Raw genomic sequence first — 22014 nt, 5'->3', positions numbered from 1 at the left:
TTCATGCATGTTTTCCTATGTTTTATCCCTTTAAAGACCCGGCAAGTACAGAAAAATACACATTGCTCTGCCAAAAATCTCTGCAGTAGGTCCTACTCTAGAAAAATTCAAAATAAGTCAAATGCAGCTCCAGAACATCTATAGTGATGCACCATTGCGATAATGCAAATAAGCTCACCTGCATGTGTCAAATGCATGCCAAATACAGGAAAATAACGCCCATGTACACAATGCCCTACATGTGAAAGAACTGAAAACAATTAGTAGATGCTGTGTGTGATCCCCATGATGTAGCTGCAAAGTTATACATATACCTTAGTCCAAGAGGACCTTTGATTACAATAATAAATGTGGGACTGTAAAGGTTATTCTCTCAAAAGGTAAGATAAAAAAAATAGATTCAAATATTTTTTATCTTTTATTCTTGTCCCGGACACTTTTGTTAAAAACATCACACCGCTGTATATCATATGTATTAAACATATGAAATTTCACCCTCTCATACAGCTTTTCTCTTCCTAGCAATGAGCATCTAAATACTGATCAAATAAATCGACATCCCAAAATCCCGGGTATAAACAAACAGGATTTTGGGTAAGGATGAGTAAATAAGTCTCAACATGTTTCAAATATGAGGCTTCTTCAGGGTAACACAGATGAAAATTTTTGTAATCTATAATGAAAAAGAATACATTAGTTCCAAACCATATCCCATTATATATTAATAGTTGCAGAGTTGCATAGTTGCCTTGGGTCTCCTGATGAGGGGCATTTGATGAAGAAATCTTATTACTGAATAATACCCTACTAGTGGTTTTATTGGTATTGTGATAGCCCTATAAGGCCTATATTGGATGTGAGGATGTTAAGGGGCAGTTCTCTGCCAGAGCATAGCCGAGATGAGTGCCAGCTGCTGGGGAGTGGAGGATTGGGTAAATAAATATGATTTTTGTGCCCTCCCCCAGGCATAAAGGAGAATTTAACCCTTACAATTTGAGGGCAGCCCTGAGCATTTTTTTTCCCCCAGAGACGGGCTTTAAAGGGGTTGTAGACCCCATTCATTAAATCTGACCTAGGCACATATAACTTTAGTTTTTACTTATCTCTCCCCAAAGCTCTGAGTGTAATTTCTCTCTGGTGCTCCGTTCCTCTGTTATCAGCAGAGTCACTTCTGACAAGTTTTCCAACACATGAGATAACAGCAGCTGAAAATTTGTGTCAGGGAGGGAGCTTAGAGGTATTGTAGCTTAGCAGAGAGCTTGTTTATTCAGAATACAGCTCTGCATGTTCCTTCAATCCTCTGCCTAAGTGGAGGGGGGACGTGTGCCTTTCCCCCAATCAGCTCTTACACATTGTAAGCCCAGACTCCCCTCCCACTGCCAAATGAGAAATAAAGATTTCTATCACAATCTGCACTTTTCAAAGAGTGTAAAAAAGGGAAGACGGCAGATGTAGGAGGATTTTTTCCATCTCTGTGTATTGTCTGAGACTATTCACTTCACTGGGTATATGTAGGGGGTGTACAGCCACTTTAATATGTGACTTTAATATCTGCCTATATAAAGTGAGTTGATGCCAGTGCCGCTATGTACCATAGTCAGTGCTGCCATGTACCTCTGAGTTGCCCGGCTCAGCTTATGGCATTAGATAATTTGCCTATTAATAACTCTAAACATTGATTTGTATTTGGGTTTGCGGATCTATGTATCTTTGCCTTTTAACATTAGAGGAAAAAACTGAGACCGTCATCCATTATAAAAGATGACACGTGGATCACCCCCAATCTGTTCTTGTTAGAAAAATATCCTGACCCCTTTAAGATATACTGCAATCAACAAAAAAATACGGTCTTGCTGCCTTTTCCTCATTCTCAGCAAACAGCATAGTAAAAGCACCCCCTGCTCCGTTACCTCTCTAGCTTTGCCAAAAATCAATATTTCATGCATACAACCACTCGCTTATTTTGCCGTCTCCAAGTCATTCATTGTGATTGCTGTACATGGAGGCACTGGCATCAATACATAGCATTTTTTTTTGGATAAGATTTATTGTAGGAAATTTCCCAAGGTATTTTCTGTCACTTTTATTAAAGTCAACTGTCACCTCTGTCCTTTGGCAGCCATGTTGTCATCCCACAGTAACGTTTAATGGGCTTTCTCTCTTTAACATCTAAATCCTCAGATCTGGTCTACAAGCCTAATGTCGGAGAAATACTTGGGCTCTTATGAAAATGCTTTTTTTCTGGCGCTCATTCTGATCCTCTGGCTTAATTTTAGGGTCACTGTTGCAGAGCAAACATGCTTAATAGGATTTTTGACTTTGCATGTTTTAGTGATCCAGAAGGTAACTCATGCTAGAGACAGCCAGTCAACTAGCATTTTTAGAAAGAGGCCAGCAATGGCAGTCTAGGGTTTTAGCTCAATGTAGATATTTTTTAATATCCAGAGAGCCATATATTGTGTGCAGTGTAAGTTCACAATTTATTATCCTTCAAGTTAGTTTTAATATGTCCCATGTATTCAGCTGTTGCCTTACAGCATTGGTCTCCAAATTGCCGCTGGGGGGTCCAGCATTTAGCCCTTGGTGCACTATTTCATCCACTGATATCAACAATGGGGCACCATTCCTCCCAATGAGGCACAATGACACTAACAATGGGGCTCAATTCCTCCCAATGACACCAGTGATGGAGCACAATTCCTCTCAATGACACTAACCATGGTGCCCAATTCCTCCCAACGACACCACCAATGGGGAACAATTCCTCCTAATGATACCAATGATGGGGCACAATTCCTCCCAATGAACCCAACAATGGGGCACAATTTCTCCCACTGAAACCAACGATGGGGCACAATTCCTCCCAATGAAAGCAACAAAGAGGCACAATTTCTCCCACTGATACCAATGACGGCGCACAATGAATCCCAATGACACCAACAATGGGGCACAATTACTCCCACTTAAACCATGGGGCATTATGTTTTCCCACTAATGTAATGACCTTTTCCACTCCCAACAGCAACAGTCTGCCCCCCCCCCCCCCAAACTCTCTGAAGGACAGTAAACCGGCCCTTTATTAAGAGCATTTGGAGACCCCTACATTACAGTATAATAATGTAGATATTTTCCTTCATTCTACATGATGTATCTTAGCATTATACTAATATTTTCCATAGATTGTAAATGAGAGGTCTATTATTGTTCATTATTCATGTCTACAGTAGGGGGTATAGCATCCTAAATGATATGATTATTTGTATTGAATTGTTAATGGAAGCTGGAGTAAGTAGAATACATTACTAATGTGTACACAAATTACATACTGTATGTGTGAAGACTGCAGTCAGGAGAAAGATCACTTTTAAATGTACATAAGTTGAGTAGGTATAATTATTTTTTCCATTGTACGATGCATTGATGTTCTTCACAGCTAAGTGTGTTTTAGGTAAAACCTCCCCTCCTGTTTAAACTTTTAAAAGTTAAGTATATGTATAGCCAAGCTGTCTGTGTCCTGTTGAGTAGCTTTCCCTTCACTTCCTGAATTTATTTCGGCCATTAGAAGTGGTGTTAAAAATCCTTCTTGCTGCATTTTTGGTTTGGTTGAAAACGCAGCAAGAATGCATCAAAAATACACCCATGTTGCATTTTTGATGCAATTTTGCGTCACATGACCTATGGAAAACACACCATAAGCAAGGTAAAATTGGGGCAAAACTGTGGGCGTCTTCGGCAGCCATCATCGGGCCTATTTTCGGCCGATAGTTTTCGACCGCCTAAATTTCGGTACGTCTCTAGTTTCCAGTCCCCTTCTGATTTGATAATAATGGTCACCAGTACAAATAAAAAGGTTGAACCGACTCAATGTTCTAATCCTACATTTATAAAGCCCCGTACACACAAGAGGACTTATGTCCGACAGACTTCCGAAGGAGTTCCGTCGGAGTTCTGCCAGAGTTCCGACGGAGTTCTGACGGACTTTTCGGCTGAGCGGACTTGGCCACACACAATCACACTAAACTTCCGACGGATTCAAACGTGATGACGTACGACTGGATTCGAATAAGGAAGTTCATAGCCAGTAGCCAATAGCTGCCCTAGCGTCGGTTTTAGTCCGTCGGAATAGCATACACACGAGCGAATTTTTCGAAGGGACCGGGTCCGGCGGAGTTCCTTCGGAAAAATTTTAAGCATGTTCCATATTCTAAAGTCCTTCGGACTTTGGCGAGTCAAAAGTCCGTTGCAGCCCACACACGATCGAATAGTCTGACGGACTCAGTCCGTCGGACTTTGGATGTTGAAAAGTCCGCTCGTGTGTACGGGGCTTAAGCCTTTCCTGCTCTAGCTAAAACTGAAAAATAACTGTGTTTTCCTTTCCTCGCTCCTCTCCCTTCTTAATTTTTCTTTTCTTTTTCCGTCTTTTCCTTTCCCTTCTTTTCACTTTTTTTTGTTTTGATTTTTTTATTTATTTATTTTTCTTCTCTCTCTATCTCAATCTCCCCCACTCTCTCTTTCTTTCTCTTCCCCTCTTTTTCCTCTCTCATGTTTTTCCTCTTTTTTTCCCCTCCTTCTCTCTATTTTTTCTTCTCGCTTTCTCTTTTGCACTAGAACAATTTAAACGTGGTGTTTTCCTGTCCAGCTTTTACAACGTACTGGATGCTAGATAGGCCTATACTAAGCCCCAGCCGAGAGGACCAGTTTTTGAAGTAGGGTGGCTTAGTTTCCACATCTCAAGGGTGCAGTGTTCCTTACTTGTCTATCAGGTTTTCCTTTCCTGTCCTATCACTCCAGTAGGATACAAGACAGTAATTATGTATTGGGATCAACAACTTGTCAGGTCATAAATTCATCCTAAAATTCCTTTAGTTTTTAATCAGGGAAACCACATAAAAAGTATCCCACCTACGCAATGACAAGACTGTTCTGCTATCTACCACCGATACAACCCTTAGCTGAGACTCACATTTAGCTCCACCAGCTGCCATCTTCTTGGTCAATGAGAATGCTCATAGGCATCACTGGACAGGGGAATGGTAATATGCCAACCAGAAAAGGTAAGAAAATGAAGGCCCCGGTAACAGATCTAAACACAGATACAGAATAGGCTTTTATGGATACAAAAAGGTCATAGACTATATCTTGTGACCTTTGTGGCAGAACTTTTAGTTTAAAATGGAGTAGAGGAAAACGCATTTACAGCTTCAATGTGCCAACCAAATGACAAAAAAAGGTAGTTTCTTCTCTCGTGGCTATTTCCAGCTTCCTGTATTTTTTATTTATTTTTTTTGTACATTAAAGTTGGCAGCCAACATCAGAGCCTTCCACTGACTCTCCTACAAGAAACACCGCAGGAATGGGACTGACCCTTTATTGAGCAGCATTTTTTTTTGGCTCCATTATGATCAGAATTTAGATTGATTTTCAGCACAGAATTGGAATTACCTTTATTAAACTCAGTACTATGTGAATATAGATTTCTACCTTGTATATTATTTTAGTGCTCTACTGTCCATAGTATTTTTTTTAAGTTTTTATCAACAGTATGGCCACTTTAAAATGCCACCTATACCGTCTTCCCTCTTTCTCATTTTTTCCTAGTTGTCATCTGGTCTATCAAAAAACATGTAATGTAGAATAATTGACTTGATAAATGGCAGGATTGTGATTATTACCTGGTTCACAGGCTGGCAGTGTGCACATGAATAAAATCGTTTGACCTTTTGTGTGACTGGTAATTGAAATGATAGCAGTAGGGCTGTTCTCTTATGTCTCAATATCTGTAATTAAGGGCACGTGTGTTTAGAGGGAAGATGAATACAAAACAGGCCATTTTCTGATGCTTACAAATATCAAGGGTATGTTTGATGTAATGCCTAATGTGAATGTATAATTAAAATTAACCCAGGTTTATTTTAACATTCAGCCTGCATAATAAACTTCAATAAATACCTGAAAATCGTACCTGTTCCATGATGTGAATTCTGCACAGCACCGGTGCACACTCATGTGACGTATGCTGAATATGTTTGCAGTGCTTGCCAGGTTGTGGCTCTGCCCAATCAGGTCTTTGAAAACCTACAAATAGGATGGTAAGTCATGTGACTAGATGACTCCCTTGAATACATTTATTATAATCGGGAATAAAAAAAATATACATTTTCCTTTTTTCTTTTATATATATGTAGCCAAATAATAGCAGCTGATTTCTGGAGGCTGATTGACACATGTTCTAAGTAATTAACATGAAAAGCAGGGAGATCAGTTTATGCAGTCCATGCATATTCCTTACTAGCTTTACTAGAAACATTTAAAAACCACTCACCTGCATGCATAAGAACTTTTACTTAAAGTGTTACTAAATCCACTACAGTAAAATCAGTCTGTATATGCAGTAAAGCATGCTTGTTATACTCACTGTGGAACCTAAGTGGTAATCCTCTGTATTGTGTAAAAAGGCTGTTTGATCCTTTCTTCTCTCATCTTCCCCTTCTTCCACAGTCCCCATTCCATCTGCTGATAGCACAGAGTCTTGGGGGCACTCTGCACATGCTCAGTTTGGTGTATATTGTTAGAGAGTTTTTTTTTGGGGGGGGGGGGAGGGTTCATGTGATCAGCACAGGGCCAATTAGAACTCTCCAGACAGAGGGGTCATGCAGCCTCATAGGGCTGTCAGAGGAGGATGAAAACTCCACCTTACCAGTGCTCGGCCAGACTCTGATAAAAGTCACAAGACTGCTATATACTGTTGATGAGAAAAGGTATTTAGTAGTTTATATTTACTAAAATTAAGGATGGAAGAAATTTCAGCGGCTGAAACATATCTGGCGAAAATTATGTTTTTAGGATTTTGCTGATAAAAAAAAAGTAGCGATAATGGCGCTGAAAAGCCATTTTACTGTGCTTTTGGTGTGTTTTTCATAGGTTATGTGACTCATAAAGAGCTTTAAAAATGTAACACAAGTGCATTATAGATGTGTCCTTGCTGCATTTCCAATGCATTTCAATGGGAAGGTGCAGTTTTGATGCGGTGAAGACATACATGGAATTTAAAAGGGATGCATTTTTCTTGAGTTTTCTTGCGATAAAGGTGCCTATAATGGCCAACAATACATTTATATTCATTTAATCTCATGATAATAATTAAAAAGTTGAATATAATAAAAAATGTAAAACAAAAAACTTAGTTACGGTTTCGCTTTTGGCAAACAAATTTCCATTCAGTGCACCTGTAACTAAAATAATTGCATTTCCATGTTCTGTGTACTTCAGGAGACCGGATATAGTGAAGGCAGGGTCCTGGGTTTAGTAACACTTTACAACATACTGTATATGTAAAACTGTATCATATCCCGAGATCAGGCACTCAGTCCAGAGCTAATACAAATCCCTCACTGTGGAAGTCCATGGGGTAATTAATTCTCTGCCCTATGTCCCCCCACAGTTCGGTGCATTTCTGGGCTGGCATGGAAGGCCTAAGCCATCTTACCATCAGCAAAGTGATTTTGCTTTTTTGTTAGCCTACATTGAATGATCTGCATGGCTCAGCAATAGGCATCCTTTCTTGTAATTTTTTATGTTTTCCACCAATCATGAAACAGAAAATATAGAAAGGAGCCACACTAAACAGAAGATCTGGTACCATGCTATAGTAATTAAGTAGGGTCAATTCTCTTAAATACCCTGTTACACCTCTTCACACATAGGTCTCTCTCCTTTACCCCTGTCTGTCTCCTAATAGAGATAAGACTAAAAGTCTAAGTCTAAAATTTGTACATCAGGTGTATTTTAGCTTGTTAATGGAAAGCCTGTTTTGCTTTGAAAATGGAGTATGCACCCTGTAGGAAATCTTTAACCACAAACAAAAATGATCATATTTTTACTTTAATTTTAGCATACAGTCAGTTTAAACTTGTGTGCGGTTTTAGTTGTGGGTTCACTTTAAAGGGAATATATGGCAATATATTTATAGTCTGCAATCGTCTTGCATTTAATTCTTTCTATAAAAATCTATAGTCTACGTTAAAAGTTCAGAAATGCATTACTTCTCTCTGCAAGTTTTGAAATGCTAAGTGTACAGGAATGTGATACAGTATTTCGGTTTTGGAGGATGCCGGTCACCTGAATCACCTTCTGGTTTGATATTTTGGTCAAAGAATTTAGCACTGAGCTCCCCATCAAAGTTTCCAGTTTTGGCCAATTTTTTGAGGCATTATATAGCCAAAGAAATAACTCCCGGCTGGAGCTGGGAACTCAAGTGTAGAGATCGTGCTTATAGAATTTCCCAACAGAGAGGCATTATTCAGCAACTTTATATCCATCTGAAGCTCAGATGTCAGTCTTGAATTAACTTTTTTTAACTTCTTTTATGTAAAACAAGGGTCACATCCCGTTCCTCTTTTAAGAAAAGCTACATAAAATGTATGGCATGGAATGTTTTGTGGTTGTAAACCAAGATTGAAGAGTGCTTGATAGGAAGGACAAAATGGGGCAGACTTAATGGACCACCCAGTCTTTATTTCTGCTGTCATTCTTCTATGTTTCTAAGAAAAAGATAAATTTGTCTAAATTTGGCCATTACCAGATCGCATGGTAATGGCCAACACATTACCATGTGATTACACATACATCTATAGCTTTGCTAAGATTTCCTTTTGACCAACAATGTTAAATGTGGCCTTCCTAGCAAACGAGCAACCCATGATGGTGGGCTACCTGGTGACCATGGAAGGTCTTATTGCAGTTATGTGGGACAGGAAGCAAACAAAAATCTCCCTGATGGGGCAAAAAATAATTGGCACGTTTTTAACCCTTTCCAACTTTATCGAAAACTAAAAAAACATACACTTTCAGGAACTCTCAGTTTCACTTTTAGAAGAATCTGTCTTGATAGAAATAGATGTTGTCACTATAACTATGTTTTAAAGTTACATAGTTAGTCTGGTTGAGAAAAAGACATGACTCCATTCAGTTCAACCAATAAAAGGAAAGCAAAAAAAATTACAATCCTGTATACACAATCCTATACCCGCAGTTGATCCAGAGGAAGGCAAGAGGCCCAAGGTTGACCTATACTTGATGAATTAATGACCAGGAAGTAGACAGGCTGTGAGATCCAAGCACACTAGGTAGTGAAAATACATTTGGGAAAACAAGCCTGGAATTTGCACCTTTAAAATAAGTCAACAGTGGCAGTACCCATATTCTTATCGGTTCCCTTTTTATTGTTAAAGCTGAAGGTTACGATAACTTGGATGCTGATTTCATTTCTCGTTTTTTCTTTATTTCTCTGTCTTTGTGTAGCCCTTTCAGCATTCAAACACAGAAATAAAGAATATATATTATCTATGACTGTAACGTACTGGTGGAATAATAGACCTTTGACCAAATTGGGTGTGTGCGACTGTAATAGGGATGCTTGATTGTTACCTCCATGGGACAGAGAATGCTTTTGTAAACTCTGAAAATCATACCTCCTATTGATAAAAGTATGAGAAATAAAATAACTGTCTTCCCTTACTTACACCTATAATGCATAGATAGTATAACATGTTTAGCTGATGTCTTGTAATGTACTCCTCTTGATAGATGACAGGTCCACTTTTGAGGATCATCTGGATAACAAGAGTCAATAACTTTATTTTGTTCTCATTTGGCCTGCAGGCTCTTGGAGTGTTAATGAACACATCTCTGGGGCTCGTAGTTGGTGGACGCATGATGCTCGTTCGCCCCTGCTGTTCCCACACGCTGTGAATTGCTCATGTCTATAAGAAGGAAGCATGGCTCATGGTATTCCCTCGCAGGGCAAAGTGACAGTGACGGTGGACGAATACAGTTCCAACCCCACCCAGGCATTTACGCATTACAACATTAACCAAAGCAGATTCCAGCCCCCTCACGTTCACATGTAAGTAAGCCTGTTTATTTGTATGCGATGATTCATATACCATATATTTTGTATATCTTTAATGAACAAGACAAAGGGTGTCATGCATGTGCAAGTTATAGCAACCAGAACTCATTTTTGTTGTTTTGTCTTCTTTAAACTTATAAAATATGAAATCTGATTGGTTTCTTTTGGTTCATTTTTTGGTTTTATGTTGCTAAAAATGTCCTTTTGTTTTAAAACATAATGAACCGCTGGCAATATTTATTCTATGCTGCTAGCGAGTCTAGGAAAAAATATAAAACATCTATTATTCCATTTTTGTTAAATACAGCGAAGGTATACATTTCGAAATTTTGGAAATCAAAGAAAATACCAACTATGTCAGAATGGTTTAGAGAGGTAAATAGAACCAGATTAATGGAAGAGTTGATACATCTACAAAATTATTCCTATTCAATCTTTTATGGTATTTGGAGGGGTTTGAGTTCAAATAGCCTTTGGTCTATACAAGACATGTACGGTAGTTGATGAAAATATATTGGAGGAGGGGAGAGAGGGAGCGGGGAAGGAATCCCCATACTATGTAAAGGAGACAGAGGTTGGGAAATGGAACATGGCTTCCCTGGGTACTCATTTGTCCCCCCCCCCCTTTTTTTTCTTCTCTTTCTCGTCATCATTATTTATGTTATGGTATGGGGATAATGGACGGGAGTAACACAAGACATATACTCACGGTAATTTGGGATAGTGGTATTTCACTAGATTAAAATGCCCATAATGGGCCTAAATAGGTAACGAGGGAGGGAGAGATAAAAGGGTAAGGGTAAGGGAGTTTGGTGTTGGAAGGACAGGGAAGAATAGTGAAGGGAGATGAGTATTGAGTATTTTCCTTTAAATTTTTCTCCCCTATATCACATTTGGAGTGTTTTTTATATTGTTTTTGGTTTTTGGTCATGTTGTAAACACATGTAGCATGGGGCAGTTGGGGGGAGACGGAGGGGGGAGAAGAAGGAGGTCGGGGAATAAGAATTTGAGAGATAAGGAATAGGTAGGGACACCTGGTGATCCTCAGCTATATCCAGAATCAAGATCATCCAGACTATTTGTATTCAAATATGAGGAATAATAAAAATAAATACGATATCTATGGTTGATATGATAAGGATACAAGATATGCACCTTTGTATATAGTCTTATGTATGAGAGTTAAATGTTTCTTTATTTATGAATGTTGTCTTGATTTTCATTGTGATGTATTATATTTGTAAATAGTGATGGACGAACTTCCGACGGGACGTTTCGCGAACGCGAAACGCGAACGGACACAAACGTTCGCGAAAACGACCGTTCGCCGCGGGCTCCATTGACTTCAATGGGAGGCGAATTTCGCAAACCTTTAGGTCGAATTTGCGGCCACGGGGTAATTATTAGGGGGTAGCACGTAGTCCCACCACCTGGACAATAGCATAATACATGTATGAGGTGAATTTGGGATCGATAACTACAAGCATTTTTTTTTTATTTGGGAAATTGTTCTGACAATTCAGGACTATGGAGCTAATGAAGGCAATGGAGGAGAGGGAAGGTCAGGGACCAGGGTAGGCAAACAAGAGGGTGCAGGAGATACAGAGCACTGACAGCAGCACCGTAATACAGAGCACTGACATCAGCACCGTGACATACAGCGCTGACAGCAGCTCCGTGACATACAGCGCTGACAGCAGCTCCGTGACATACAGCGCTGACAGCAGCTCCGTGACATACAGCGCTGACAGCAGCTCCGTGACATACAGCGCTGACAGCAGCTCCGTGACATACAGCGCTGACAGCAGCACCGTGACATACAGCGCTGACAGCAGCTCCGTGACATACAGCGCTGACAGCAGCTCCGTGACATACAGCGCTGACAGCAGCTCCGTGACATACAGCACTGACAGCAGCTCCGTGACATACAGCGCTGACAGCAGCTCCGTGACATACAGCGCTGACAGCAGCACCGTGACATACAGCGCTGACAGCAGCTCCGTGACATACAGCGCTGACAGCAGCTCCGTGACATACAGCGCTGACAGCAGCTCCGTGACATACAGCGCTGACAGCAGCTCCGTGACATACAGCGCTGACAGCAGCACCGTGACATACAGCGCTGACAGCAGCTCCGTGACATACAGCGCTGACAGCAGCTCCGTGACATACAGCGCTGACAGCAGCTCCGTGACATACAGCACTGACAGCAGCTCCGTGACATACAGCGCTGACAGCAGCTCCGTGACATACAGCGCTGACAGCAGCACCGTGACATACAGCGCTGACAGCAGCTCCGTGACATACAGCGCTGACAGCAGCTCCGTGACATACAGCGCTGACAGCAGCTCCGTGACATACAGCGCTGACAGCAGCTCCGTGACATACAGCGCTGACAGCAGCTCCGTGACATACAGCGCTGACAGCAGCTCCGTGACATACAGCGCTGACAGCAGCTCCGTGACATACAGCGCTGACAGCAGCTCCGTGACATACAGCGCTGACAGCAGCTCCGTGACATACAGCGCTGACAGCAGCTCCGTGACATACAGCGCTGACAGCAGCACCGTAAGCAGCCCCAGGAGGAAGTCAGCACAGCACAGGGATGGTGTGATCCCCTCATAATAAGAACCCCCAGGAGGAAGTCAGCACAGCACAGGGATGGTGGGAGCCCCTCATAATAAGAACACCCAGGAGGAAGTCAGCACAGCACAGGGATGGTGGGAACCCCTCATAATAAGCAGCCCCAGTAGAAATATGACACCGCTCAACCTCTTCAAAGAGGAGGGTAGGGGCATATAGTACGGTGTGCTTTTTTGGGTCAGGGAAGTGAGCCAAATGAATTAAGAAGGTCTGTGTGCTTGATTCCAAAAATTGTTTATAGACATATACATGGTCTACTGATCACATGTGTTGAATTCCTCCGAGATCCATGCCTCATTCATTTTTAGAAATGTGAGGTAGTTAACACTGTGGTGAGCTAGGCGAGTACGCTTATCGGTCACAATCCCCCCTGCTGCGCTGAACGTCCTTTCGGACAGGACACTGGATGAGGGGCAAGCCAACAGTTCGATTGCAAATTGGGCAAGCTCTGGCCAGAGGTCAAGCCTGCCCACCCAGTAGTCTAGGGGTTCATCACTCCTCAGAGCGTCCACATCGGCCGTTAACCCAATGTAGTCGGACACCTGACGGTCTAGGCGTTCCCTGATGCTGGATCCGGATGACACCTGTCGATGGGTCGGCTGAAAGAATGACCTCATATCCGAAGTCACCAACACATCTTCAAACCGGCCTCTTCTTGCAGGCGCTGTTGGATTGGTACCCGCAAATCCTTCTCTGGGAGTGGGAATTGCTCCTCTGCCAGCGCACGCAAAAGCAGAATGCAGCATTTCTCGAAGCAAGGCCTGGAAGTGCTGCATTCTGACAGCCCTCTGCGACGGCGGTAACATTTCCGCCATTTTGTGTTTGTACCGGGGGTCTAAGTACGTTGCCACCCAGTACTGGTCCTTGACCCTCATGCTTTTTATACGGGGGTCCCTATTAAAACACTGGAGCATGAAGGCCCCCATTTGCACTAAAGTGGAAGCGGTGTGGTGGCCTGGCTCCTGCTCATCATCCAGGATAATGTCGTCCTCTTCATTCTCCTCTCCCCATCCTCGCACAACAGGGATCCCAGAAAGGTTTAAAGCATGCTCTTCTTGCTCCTGCTCATCCGCCCCGGCACCATCCTCCTCTGACTCCTCATCAGACTCCTGTTGTTGACTTGTCTCAGATAGAGTAGCCCCCCCTGGGAATTCATCCAGCATTGCGACTTCCTCATCTTCCCGCTCCTGCTCCTCCACAGCCTGATCAATGACACGACGCAATGCACGCTCCAGAAAGAAGGCATAAGGTACCATGTCACTGATGGCGCCATGGCTGCGACTGACCAGTTTGGTGATCTCCTCAAATGGCCGCAGAAGTCTGCATGTGTCGCGCATGAGCAGCCACTGGCGCGGTGAAAAAAAACCCAGCTCCCCAGAACCGTTTCTTTCGCAGAGTTCATACAGGTAGACGTTAACTGCACGTTTCTGCTGGAGCAGCCTATCAAGCATATAGAAGGTTGAGTTCCATCGCGTCGGGCAATCGCAAATAAGACGTCTGACCGGCAGATGGTGTCGCCGCTGAATGTCAGCAAGGCGAGCCATGGCCGTGTAAGATCTTCTGAAATGGGCCGAGATTTTCCTTGCCTGCCGCAAGATGTCCTGGACCCCAGGGTATTTGACAAGGAATCGCTGCACGACCAAGTTTAAGACGTGTGCCATGCACGGCACGTGCGTGATTTTGCCCTGTTTCAATGCGCTAAGCAGATTGGCACCGTTGTCACACACCACTTTACCAACTGTCAAATTGAGCGGTGTTAGCCACTCATCTGCCTGTGAACGCAAAGCTGAAAGGAGTGCCGGGCCAGTGTGGCTCTTTGCTTCCAGGCACAACAGACGCAGCACGGCATGGCAACGTCTCACCTGGCATGTGGAATAGGTTCTGGGGAGCTTGGGCGGTGCAGTGGAAGAGACGCTAGCAGCGGAAAAGGAGGAGGCAGCTGAGGAGGAGAGGGAGGAGGATGGAGTAGGAGGAGGAGAAGAAGAGTCAGGCCTGCATGCAATCCGTGGCGGTAAAACCAAATCTACACGGGTGCCACGGGTTACATGCTTGACGGCCGTCAGAAGGTTCACCCAGTGGGCAGTAAAACTGATATACCTTCCCTGCCCGTGTTTGCTAGACCACGTGTCTGTGGTCAGATGTATCTTGGCACCGACACTGTGTGCCAGAGATACATTCACTTGCCGCTGAACATGGCCATATAGCTCTGGGATGCCCTTCTCTGAGAAATACTTCCTTCCTGGGACCTTCCATTGTGGTGTTCCAATGGCCACAAATTTGCGAAAGGCCTCCGAGTCCACCAGTTTATATGGCAGTAGTTGGCGGGCTATGAGTTCTGACAAGCCAGCCGCCAACCGTTGGGCAAGAGGGTTATCCGGCGTCATCATTTTTTTACGCTCAAACATTAGGCCCACGGAAGCCTGCCTTTTTGCAGAAAAATGTGAGCTTGGCGTGATGGAAGGTGGAGTGGAGGACAATTGTGAGGAGAGAGGAGAAGGAGAAGTAGAAGACGAGGCTGGACGGTGAGAGCCTGCAGTGTGGCTTTGTGTGTTCCGTTGCTCCCACTGGGCTCGGTGATGGCTGCTCATGTGCCTTCTTAAGGCGGTCGTCCCTAGGTGAGTATTGGGCTTACCGCGACTAACGCGTTGACTGCAAAGATTGCAGATGGCAACGCTATTGTCAGCAGCGGACACGTTAAAAAAAGCCCACACTGCGGAGCCATGTGCCGGTGTCCTGGGAGCGCCAGATGTGACCGTACATGGTCGATGACTCGCTCCTGATACATTTGCAGTCTGCTTTGTCCCTGCTGTGCAATGTAAGTCATTGCTGCTTCTCCTCCCTATCTGCTGGTCCATATCTCCCTCTGAACTCCCCTCCTCTTCCTCTCTTGTGGGCACCCACGTGACATCACTAGACACGTCATCATCAACGTCACCTTCCCCACCGCTATAAGTAGAGTAGGCAGCAACACCGGGGACCAACCTCCTCCTTGGGCTGATCTGGGTACTGGCGTCAGACTGCTGAGTAGCGCTTGTTGCTACCTCCTCTTCCTGATCCAATACCAAGAGTGGCTGCGCATCAGAAATGTCCTCTTGATATGGATCGGAAAATAATTCCAGTGACTCAAGCGGAAGGTATGTGGTGGTGGTGGTGGTGGTCGTGTTGTTGGTGGTAGTGTCTTTGGGGGTGCACATAGCAGAGAGTGAAGAAGAGGGTGCAGATCGAGAGGATGAGGAGGGTGCAGAAGAGTAAGGCTGAGCGAGCCACTCAACCAAGTCTGGTGCATCCTTTAAAGTAATTGAACGCACCTTCTGCAACTTCCCACTTTGGCTCAAGCCTGTTGCTCCTGCCCTACCCCTACCACCCCTGCGGAAGGGCCTGCCTCTTCCTCTGCATGTCATTTTTTAAATGACCCTGTGACAAAACTCTTAGTCCCTATACCGCTGAAGGACTGCTGCAGTATAGGTGAGCGGTCAGCAGTGGTGCACGTCAACCCTATCTATTGTGGACCTATAGCGGTCCTTACAGAACAGCAGACTGTACCGCACTCAAGCCTATGTACCGTAGCACCCTATACCAAGTTACCAGTCCTTATAAGAACTTTTGTGGACCAAGCAGGTTGTGTATTAGTGTTTAGCAGACTGTACGTCAGTCCCTATACCGCTGAAGGACTGCTGCAGTATAGGGCAGCGGTCAGCAGTGGTGCACGTCAACCCTATCTATTGTGGACCGATAGCGGTCCTTACAGAACAGCAGACTGTACCGCACTCAAGCCTATGTACCGTAGCACCCTATACCAAGTTACCAGTCCTTATAAGAACTTTTGTGGACCAAGCAGGTTGTGTGTTAGTGTTTAGCAGACTGTGCGTCAGTCCCTATACCGCTGAAGGACTGCTGCAGTATAGGGCAGCGGTCAGCAGTAGTGCACGGCAACCCTATGTATTGTGGACCGATAGCGGTCCTTACAGAACAGCAGACTGTAACGCACTCAGGCCTATGTACCGTAGCACCCTATACCAAGTTACCAGTCCTTATAAGAACTTTTGTGGACCAAGCAGGTTGTGTGTTAGTGATTAGCAGACTGTACGTCAGTCCCTATACCAATGAAGGACTGCTGCAGTATAGGGCAGCGGTCAGCAGTAGTGCACGGCAACCCTATGTATTGTGGACCGATAGCGGTCCTTACAGAACAGCAGACTGTAACGCACTCAGGCCTATGTACCGTAGCACCCTATACCAAGTTACCAGTCCTTATAAAAACTTTTGTGGACCAAGCAGGTTGTGTGTTAGTGTTTAGCAGACTGTGCGTCAGTCCCTATACCGCTGAAGGACTGCTGCAGTATAGGGCAGCGGTCAGCAGTGGTGCACGTCAACCCTATCTATTGTGGACCGATAGCGGTCCTTACAGAACAGCAGACTGTACCGCACTCAAGCCTATGTACCGTAGCACCCTATACCAAGTTACCAGTCCTTATAAGAACTTTTGTGGAACAAGCAGGTTGTGTGTTAGTGATTAGCAGACTGTACGTCAGTCCCTATACCAATGAAGGACTGCTGCAGTATAGGGCAGCGGTCAGCAGTAGTGCACGGCAACCCTATGTATTGTGGACCGATAGCGGTCCTTACAGAACAGCAGACTGTACTGCACTCAGGCCTATGTACCGTAGCACCCTATACCAAGTTACCAGTCCTTATAAAAACTTTTGTGGACCAAGCAGGTTGTGTGTTAGTGTTTAGCAGACTGTGCGTCAGTCCCTATACCGCTGAAGGACTGCTGCAGTATAGGGCAGCGGTCAGCAGTAGTGCACGGCAACCCTATGTATTGTGGACCGATAGCGGTCCTTACAGAACAGCAGACTGTACTGCACTCAGGCCTATGTACCGTAGCACCCTATACCAAGTTACCAGTCCTTATAAGAACTTTTGTGGACCAAGCAGGTTGTGTGTTAGTGATTAGCAGACTGTACGTCAGTCCCTATACCAATGAAGGACTGCTGCAGTATAGGGCAGCGGTCAGCAGTAGTGCACGGCAACCCTATGTATTGTGGACCGATAGCGGTCCTTACAGAACAGCAGACTGTAACGCACTCAGGCCTATGTACCGTAGCACCCTATACCAAGTTACCAGTCCTTATAAAAACTTTTGTGGACCAAGCAGGTTGTGTGTTAGTGTTTAGCAGACTGTGCGTCAGTCCCTATACCGCTGAAGGACTGCTGCAGTATAGGGCAGCGGTCAGCAGTAGTGCACGGCAACCCTATGTATTGTGGACCGATAGCGGTCCTTACAGAACAGCAGACTGTAACGCACTCAGGCCTATGTACCGTAGCACCCTATACCAAGTTACCAGTCCTTATAAGAACTTTTGTGGACCAAGCAGGTTGTGTGTTAGTGATTAGCAGACTGTACGTCAGTCCCTATACCAATGAAGGACTGCTGCAGTATAGGGCAGCGGTCAGCAGTAGTGCACGGCAACCCTATGTATTGTGGACCGATAGCGGTCCTTACAGAACAGCAGACTGTAACGCACTCAGGCCTATGTACCGTAGCACCCTATACCAAGTTACCAGTCCTTATAAGAACTTTTGTGGAACAAGCAGGTTGTGTGTTAGTGATTAGCAGACTGTACGTCAGTCCCTATACCAATGAAGGACTGCTGCAGTATAGGGCAGCGGTCAGCAGTAGTGCACGGCAACCCTATGTATTGTGGACCGATAGCGGTCCTTACAGAACAGCAGACTGTAACGCACTCAGGCCTATGTACCGTAGCACCCTATACCAAGTTACCAGTCCTTATAAGAACTTTTGTGGACCAAGCAGGTTGTGTGTTAGTGATTAGCAGACTGTACGTCAGTCCCTATACCAATGAAGGACTGCTGCAGTATAGGGCAGCGGTCAGCAGTAGTGCACGGCAACCCTATGTATTGTGGACCGATAGCGGTCCTTACAGAACAGCAGACTGTACTGCACTCAGGCCTATGTACCGTAGCACCCTATACCAAGTTACCAGTCCTTATAAAAACTTTTGTGGACCAAGCAGGTTGTGTGTTAGTGTTTAGCAGACTGTGCGTCAGTCCCTATACCGCTGAAGGACTGCTGCAGTATAGGGCAGCGGTCAGCAGTAGTGCACGGCAACCCTATGTATTGTGGACCGATAGCGGTCCTTACAGAACAGCAGACTGTAACGCACTCAGGCCTATGTACCGTAGCACCCTATACCAAGTTACCAGTCCTTATAAAAACTTTTGTGGACCAAGCAGGTTGTGTGTTAGTGTTTAGCAGACTGTGCGTCAGTCCCTATACCGCTGAAGGACTGCTGCAGTATAGGGCAGCGGTCAGCAGTAGTGCACGGCAACCCTATGTATTGTGGACCGATAGCGGTCCTTACAGAACAGCAGACTGTAACGCACTCAGGCCTATGTACCGTAGCACCCTATACCAAGTTACCAGTCCTTATAAGAACTTTTGTGGACCAAGCAGGTTGTGTGTTAGTGATTAGCAGACTGTACGTCAGTCCCTATACCAATGAAGGACTGCTGCAGTATAGGGCAGCGGTCAGCAGTAGTGCACGGCAACCCTATGTATTGTGGACCGATAGCGGTCCTTACAGAACAGCAGACTGTAACGCACTCAGGCCTATGTACCGTAGCACCCTATACCAAGTTACCAGTCCTTATAAGAACTTTTGTGGAACAAGCAGGTTGTGTGTTAGTGATTAGCAGACTGTACGTCAGTCCCTATACCAATGAAGGACTGCTGCAGTATAGGGCAGCGGTCAGCAGTAGTGCACGGCAACCCTATGTATTGTGGACCGATAGCGGTCCTTACAGAACAGCAGACTGTAACGCACTCAGGCCTATGTACCGTAGCACCCTATACCAAGTTACCAGTCCTTATAAGAACTTTTGTGGACCAAGCAGGTTGTGTGTTAGTGATTAGCAGACTGTACGTCAGTCCCTATACCAATGAAGGACTGCTGCAGTATAGGGCAGCGGTCAGCAGTAGTGCACGGCAACCCTATGTATTGTGGACCGATAGCGGTCCTTACAGAACAGCAGACTGTACTGCACTCAGGCCTATGTACCGTAGCACCCTATACCAAGTTACCAGTCCTTATAAAAACTTTTGTGGACCAAGCAGGTTGTGTGTTAGTGTTTAGCAGACTGTGCGTCAGTCCCTATACCGCTGAAGGACTGCTGCAGTATAGGGCAGCGGTCAGCAGTAGTGCACGGCAACCCTATGTATTGTGGACCGATAGCGGTCCTTACAGAACAGCAGACTGTAACGCACTCAGGCCTATGTACCGTAGCACCCTATACCAAGTTACCAGTCCTTATAAGAACTTTTGTGGACCAAGCAGGTTGTGTGTTAGTGATTAGCAGACTGTACGTCAGTCCCTATACCAATGAAGGACTGCTGCAGTATAGGGCAGCGGTCAGCAGTAGTGCACGGCAACCCTATGTATTGTGGACCGATAGCGGTCCTTACAGAACAGCAGACTGTACCGCACCCAAGCCTATGTACCGTAGCACCCTAGACAGACCAAGTTACCAGTCCTGATAAAGAGCTTTGTGGAACAAGTGAGTTGTGAATGATTAGCAGACTGCAGCAGAAGGGCAGCAGTCAAGTATAATATTCTTTCTATATTTGGAAGAAAGAATATTATACGTGTACAAGCCTATTACCGTACCACTGATACCAGTCCTGAAAAGAACCTTTGTGGAACTAATAGTAACAGCAAGTCTTTAAAATTATCCTCACTGCCTGACACACTGCTTCCTGCCTGTCCCTATACAAATTGGCAAAAAAGAGTAGGCTGGAACGATTAGCTGGAACAGCTCTTTTGTGGACCTGATAGTAACAGCTAATGATGATGATGATGATGATGATGAAGAAAGACTAATCTGGCTGAGCTGTCCCTAAAATAGCAGCATACAGCGCTCTGTCCCTTTATCTAAACTGACAAAAGAAACTCAGGCTGCTGACCTAACACCTATACCAGTCCTGAAAAGAACTTTTGTGTACCAAATAGCTAGCGTTTTCTCTGTCCCTACTCCACACAGGATCCTTTCCCTACAGTGACAGAAGAAAGAATGTAAAATGGCCACCGGATCGGGTGTATTTATAGGTTAGGGGGAATGTCCAAGTGTCCATGAGCTGTCATGTCTCAATTGGTTGTCCTGTAACACATGATAAACGTGTCACGAAAGGTTAAAGTTCTTGTATACATTAAACACGTAAGTCCGCCGGGGCGAACGACGGAAAAAGGCGTTCGAACCCGCGGACGGCGAAAGTCGGAAATTCGCCGCGAAACGACCGCCGGGCGAACCGTTCGGCCATCACTATTTGTAAACCCTTTTTTTATTTTTTTTTAATGAATAAAAAGAATTTAAACATAAAACATAATGGTTTTCGCTATGGTAGACTGCTCCTGGTTGTTGCAATAAATAAGGATTTTGAGTATTTTGGTAGCATCATGTTTTTAGGTTCATGTTGTTCCCTATACTTTCCTTAGGTGACATTGCTGGCAGGTCAACCTGTAGAAGAGTTAGTTGACTTTGAACACCTTAAGATGACTATAAACCTTAAATTAGAATGTTAGTTTTACCAAAACTATCTTTTTTGCTGACAAGCACTTGTTCTACACACTTGTTGGTAGATATAAATACTATTGCTTAACAAGATTGTAATGTGTATGGTCAGCTTTAAAACATATTTTTTTTATGTAAAACAGTTAACTTGGCCATGTACAATTTCACCTAGTTCCTGATGAACCAGCCGAAGTTGGCTCGATGGGTGTCCCTGTTGGCTGCCTTTTGCTTGACATCCCTTATTTGAAAAATTGAAGGAGCTGGGTGGAAATTATCACTCGGTCAGCACCAGCATCCAATCAGATGCAGGCACCTCCATCATTGCTTCTTCATCAGGAAGCTGGATATCTCTTGTGGATTCTTGAAGCCAGCCCCCTGATGATACAGATAATACTTGTGAGTATATCAGTAGGTTTTGGGAAAAGGGGGACATCATTCTTAGTGAGAAAGGCAGAAGTGTGGGGGCGAGCCCCACAAAAAAAGGCATTTTGGGAAAATAAAATTGTGAAACAGGAAGGGGGGTAGATTAGGAAAAGTTATTAAAAAAGAGTAAGGATCCCTATCAGTACCTTTTAATAATATACCCTAATTGTACTTTTTGTGCCTCTGTGGTAGCTGGAGGTTTCATACTCTGCAATAGGATCTTGATGTTATTCCACACACAGAATTGGCAAAAATAGGAGTAGAAATGGGAGCAGAGAGTTACATTAATATCTCATCCCTAGGTTGCACGTTGGCCAGTTGGACTGGAAATAAAGGCATACCTGTTTTGGTATAGGGTTGTGCTAGGAGGGTGCATATGGGGTGACGTTGTGCATGGTGGGTGATTTGGGTGGGGGGGGGGGGTGTTGTGCTAGAAGGGGGATTTGAGG

The 22014-nt window shown here is 44.4% G+C and overlaps 1 protein-coding gene across 2 annotated transcripts in view; it reads left to right on the top strand.

Annotated features, from left to right (window-relative positions):
* Positions 1-22014, top strand: part of MPPED2 (metallophosphoesterase domain containing 2) — a 323138-nt gene that overhangs the window by 33281 nt on the left and 267843 nt on the right. For both annotated transcript variants that reach the window (XM_077460864.1, XM_077460865.1), the window contains exon 2: positions 9661-9904. In XM_077460864.1, the coding sequence (XP_077316990.1) occupies positions 9777-9904 (128 nt within the window). In that variant the 5' untranslated portion in view covers positions 9661-9776. The remainder of the gene's footprint in view (positions 1-9660; positions 9905-22014) is intronic.

The sequence above is a fragment of the Lithobates pipiens genome, unplaced genomic scaffold, assembly GCF_037356315.1.
Source record: "Lithobates pipiens isolate NorthernLeopardFrog02 unplaced genomic scaffold, aLitPip1_a1.2 Scaffold_10, whole genome shotgun sequence".
Classification (NCBI taxonomy): Eukaryota; Metazoa; Chordata; class Amphibia; order Anura; family Ranidae; genus Lithobates; species Lithobates pipiens.
This window is presented reverse-complemented; position numbering and strand designations above follow the sequence as displayed.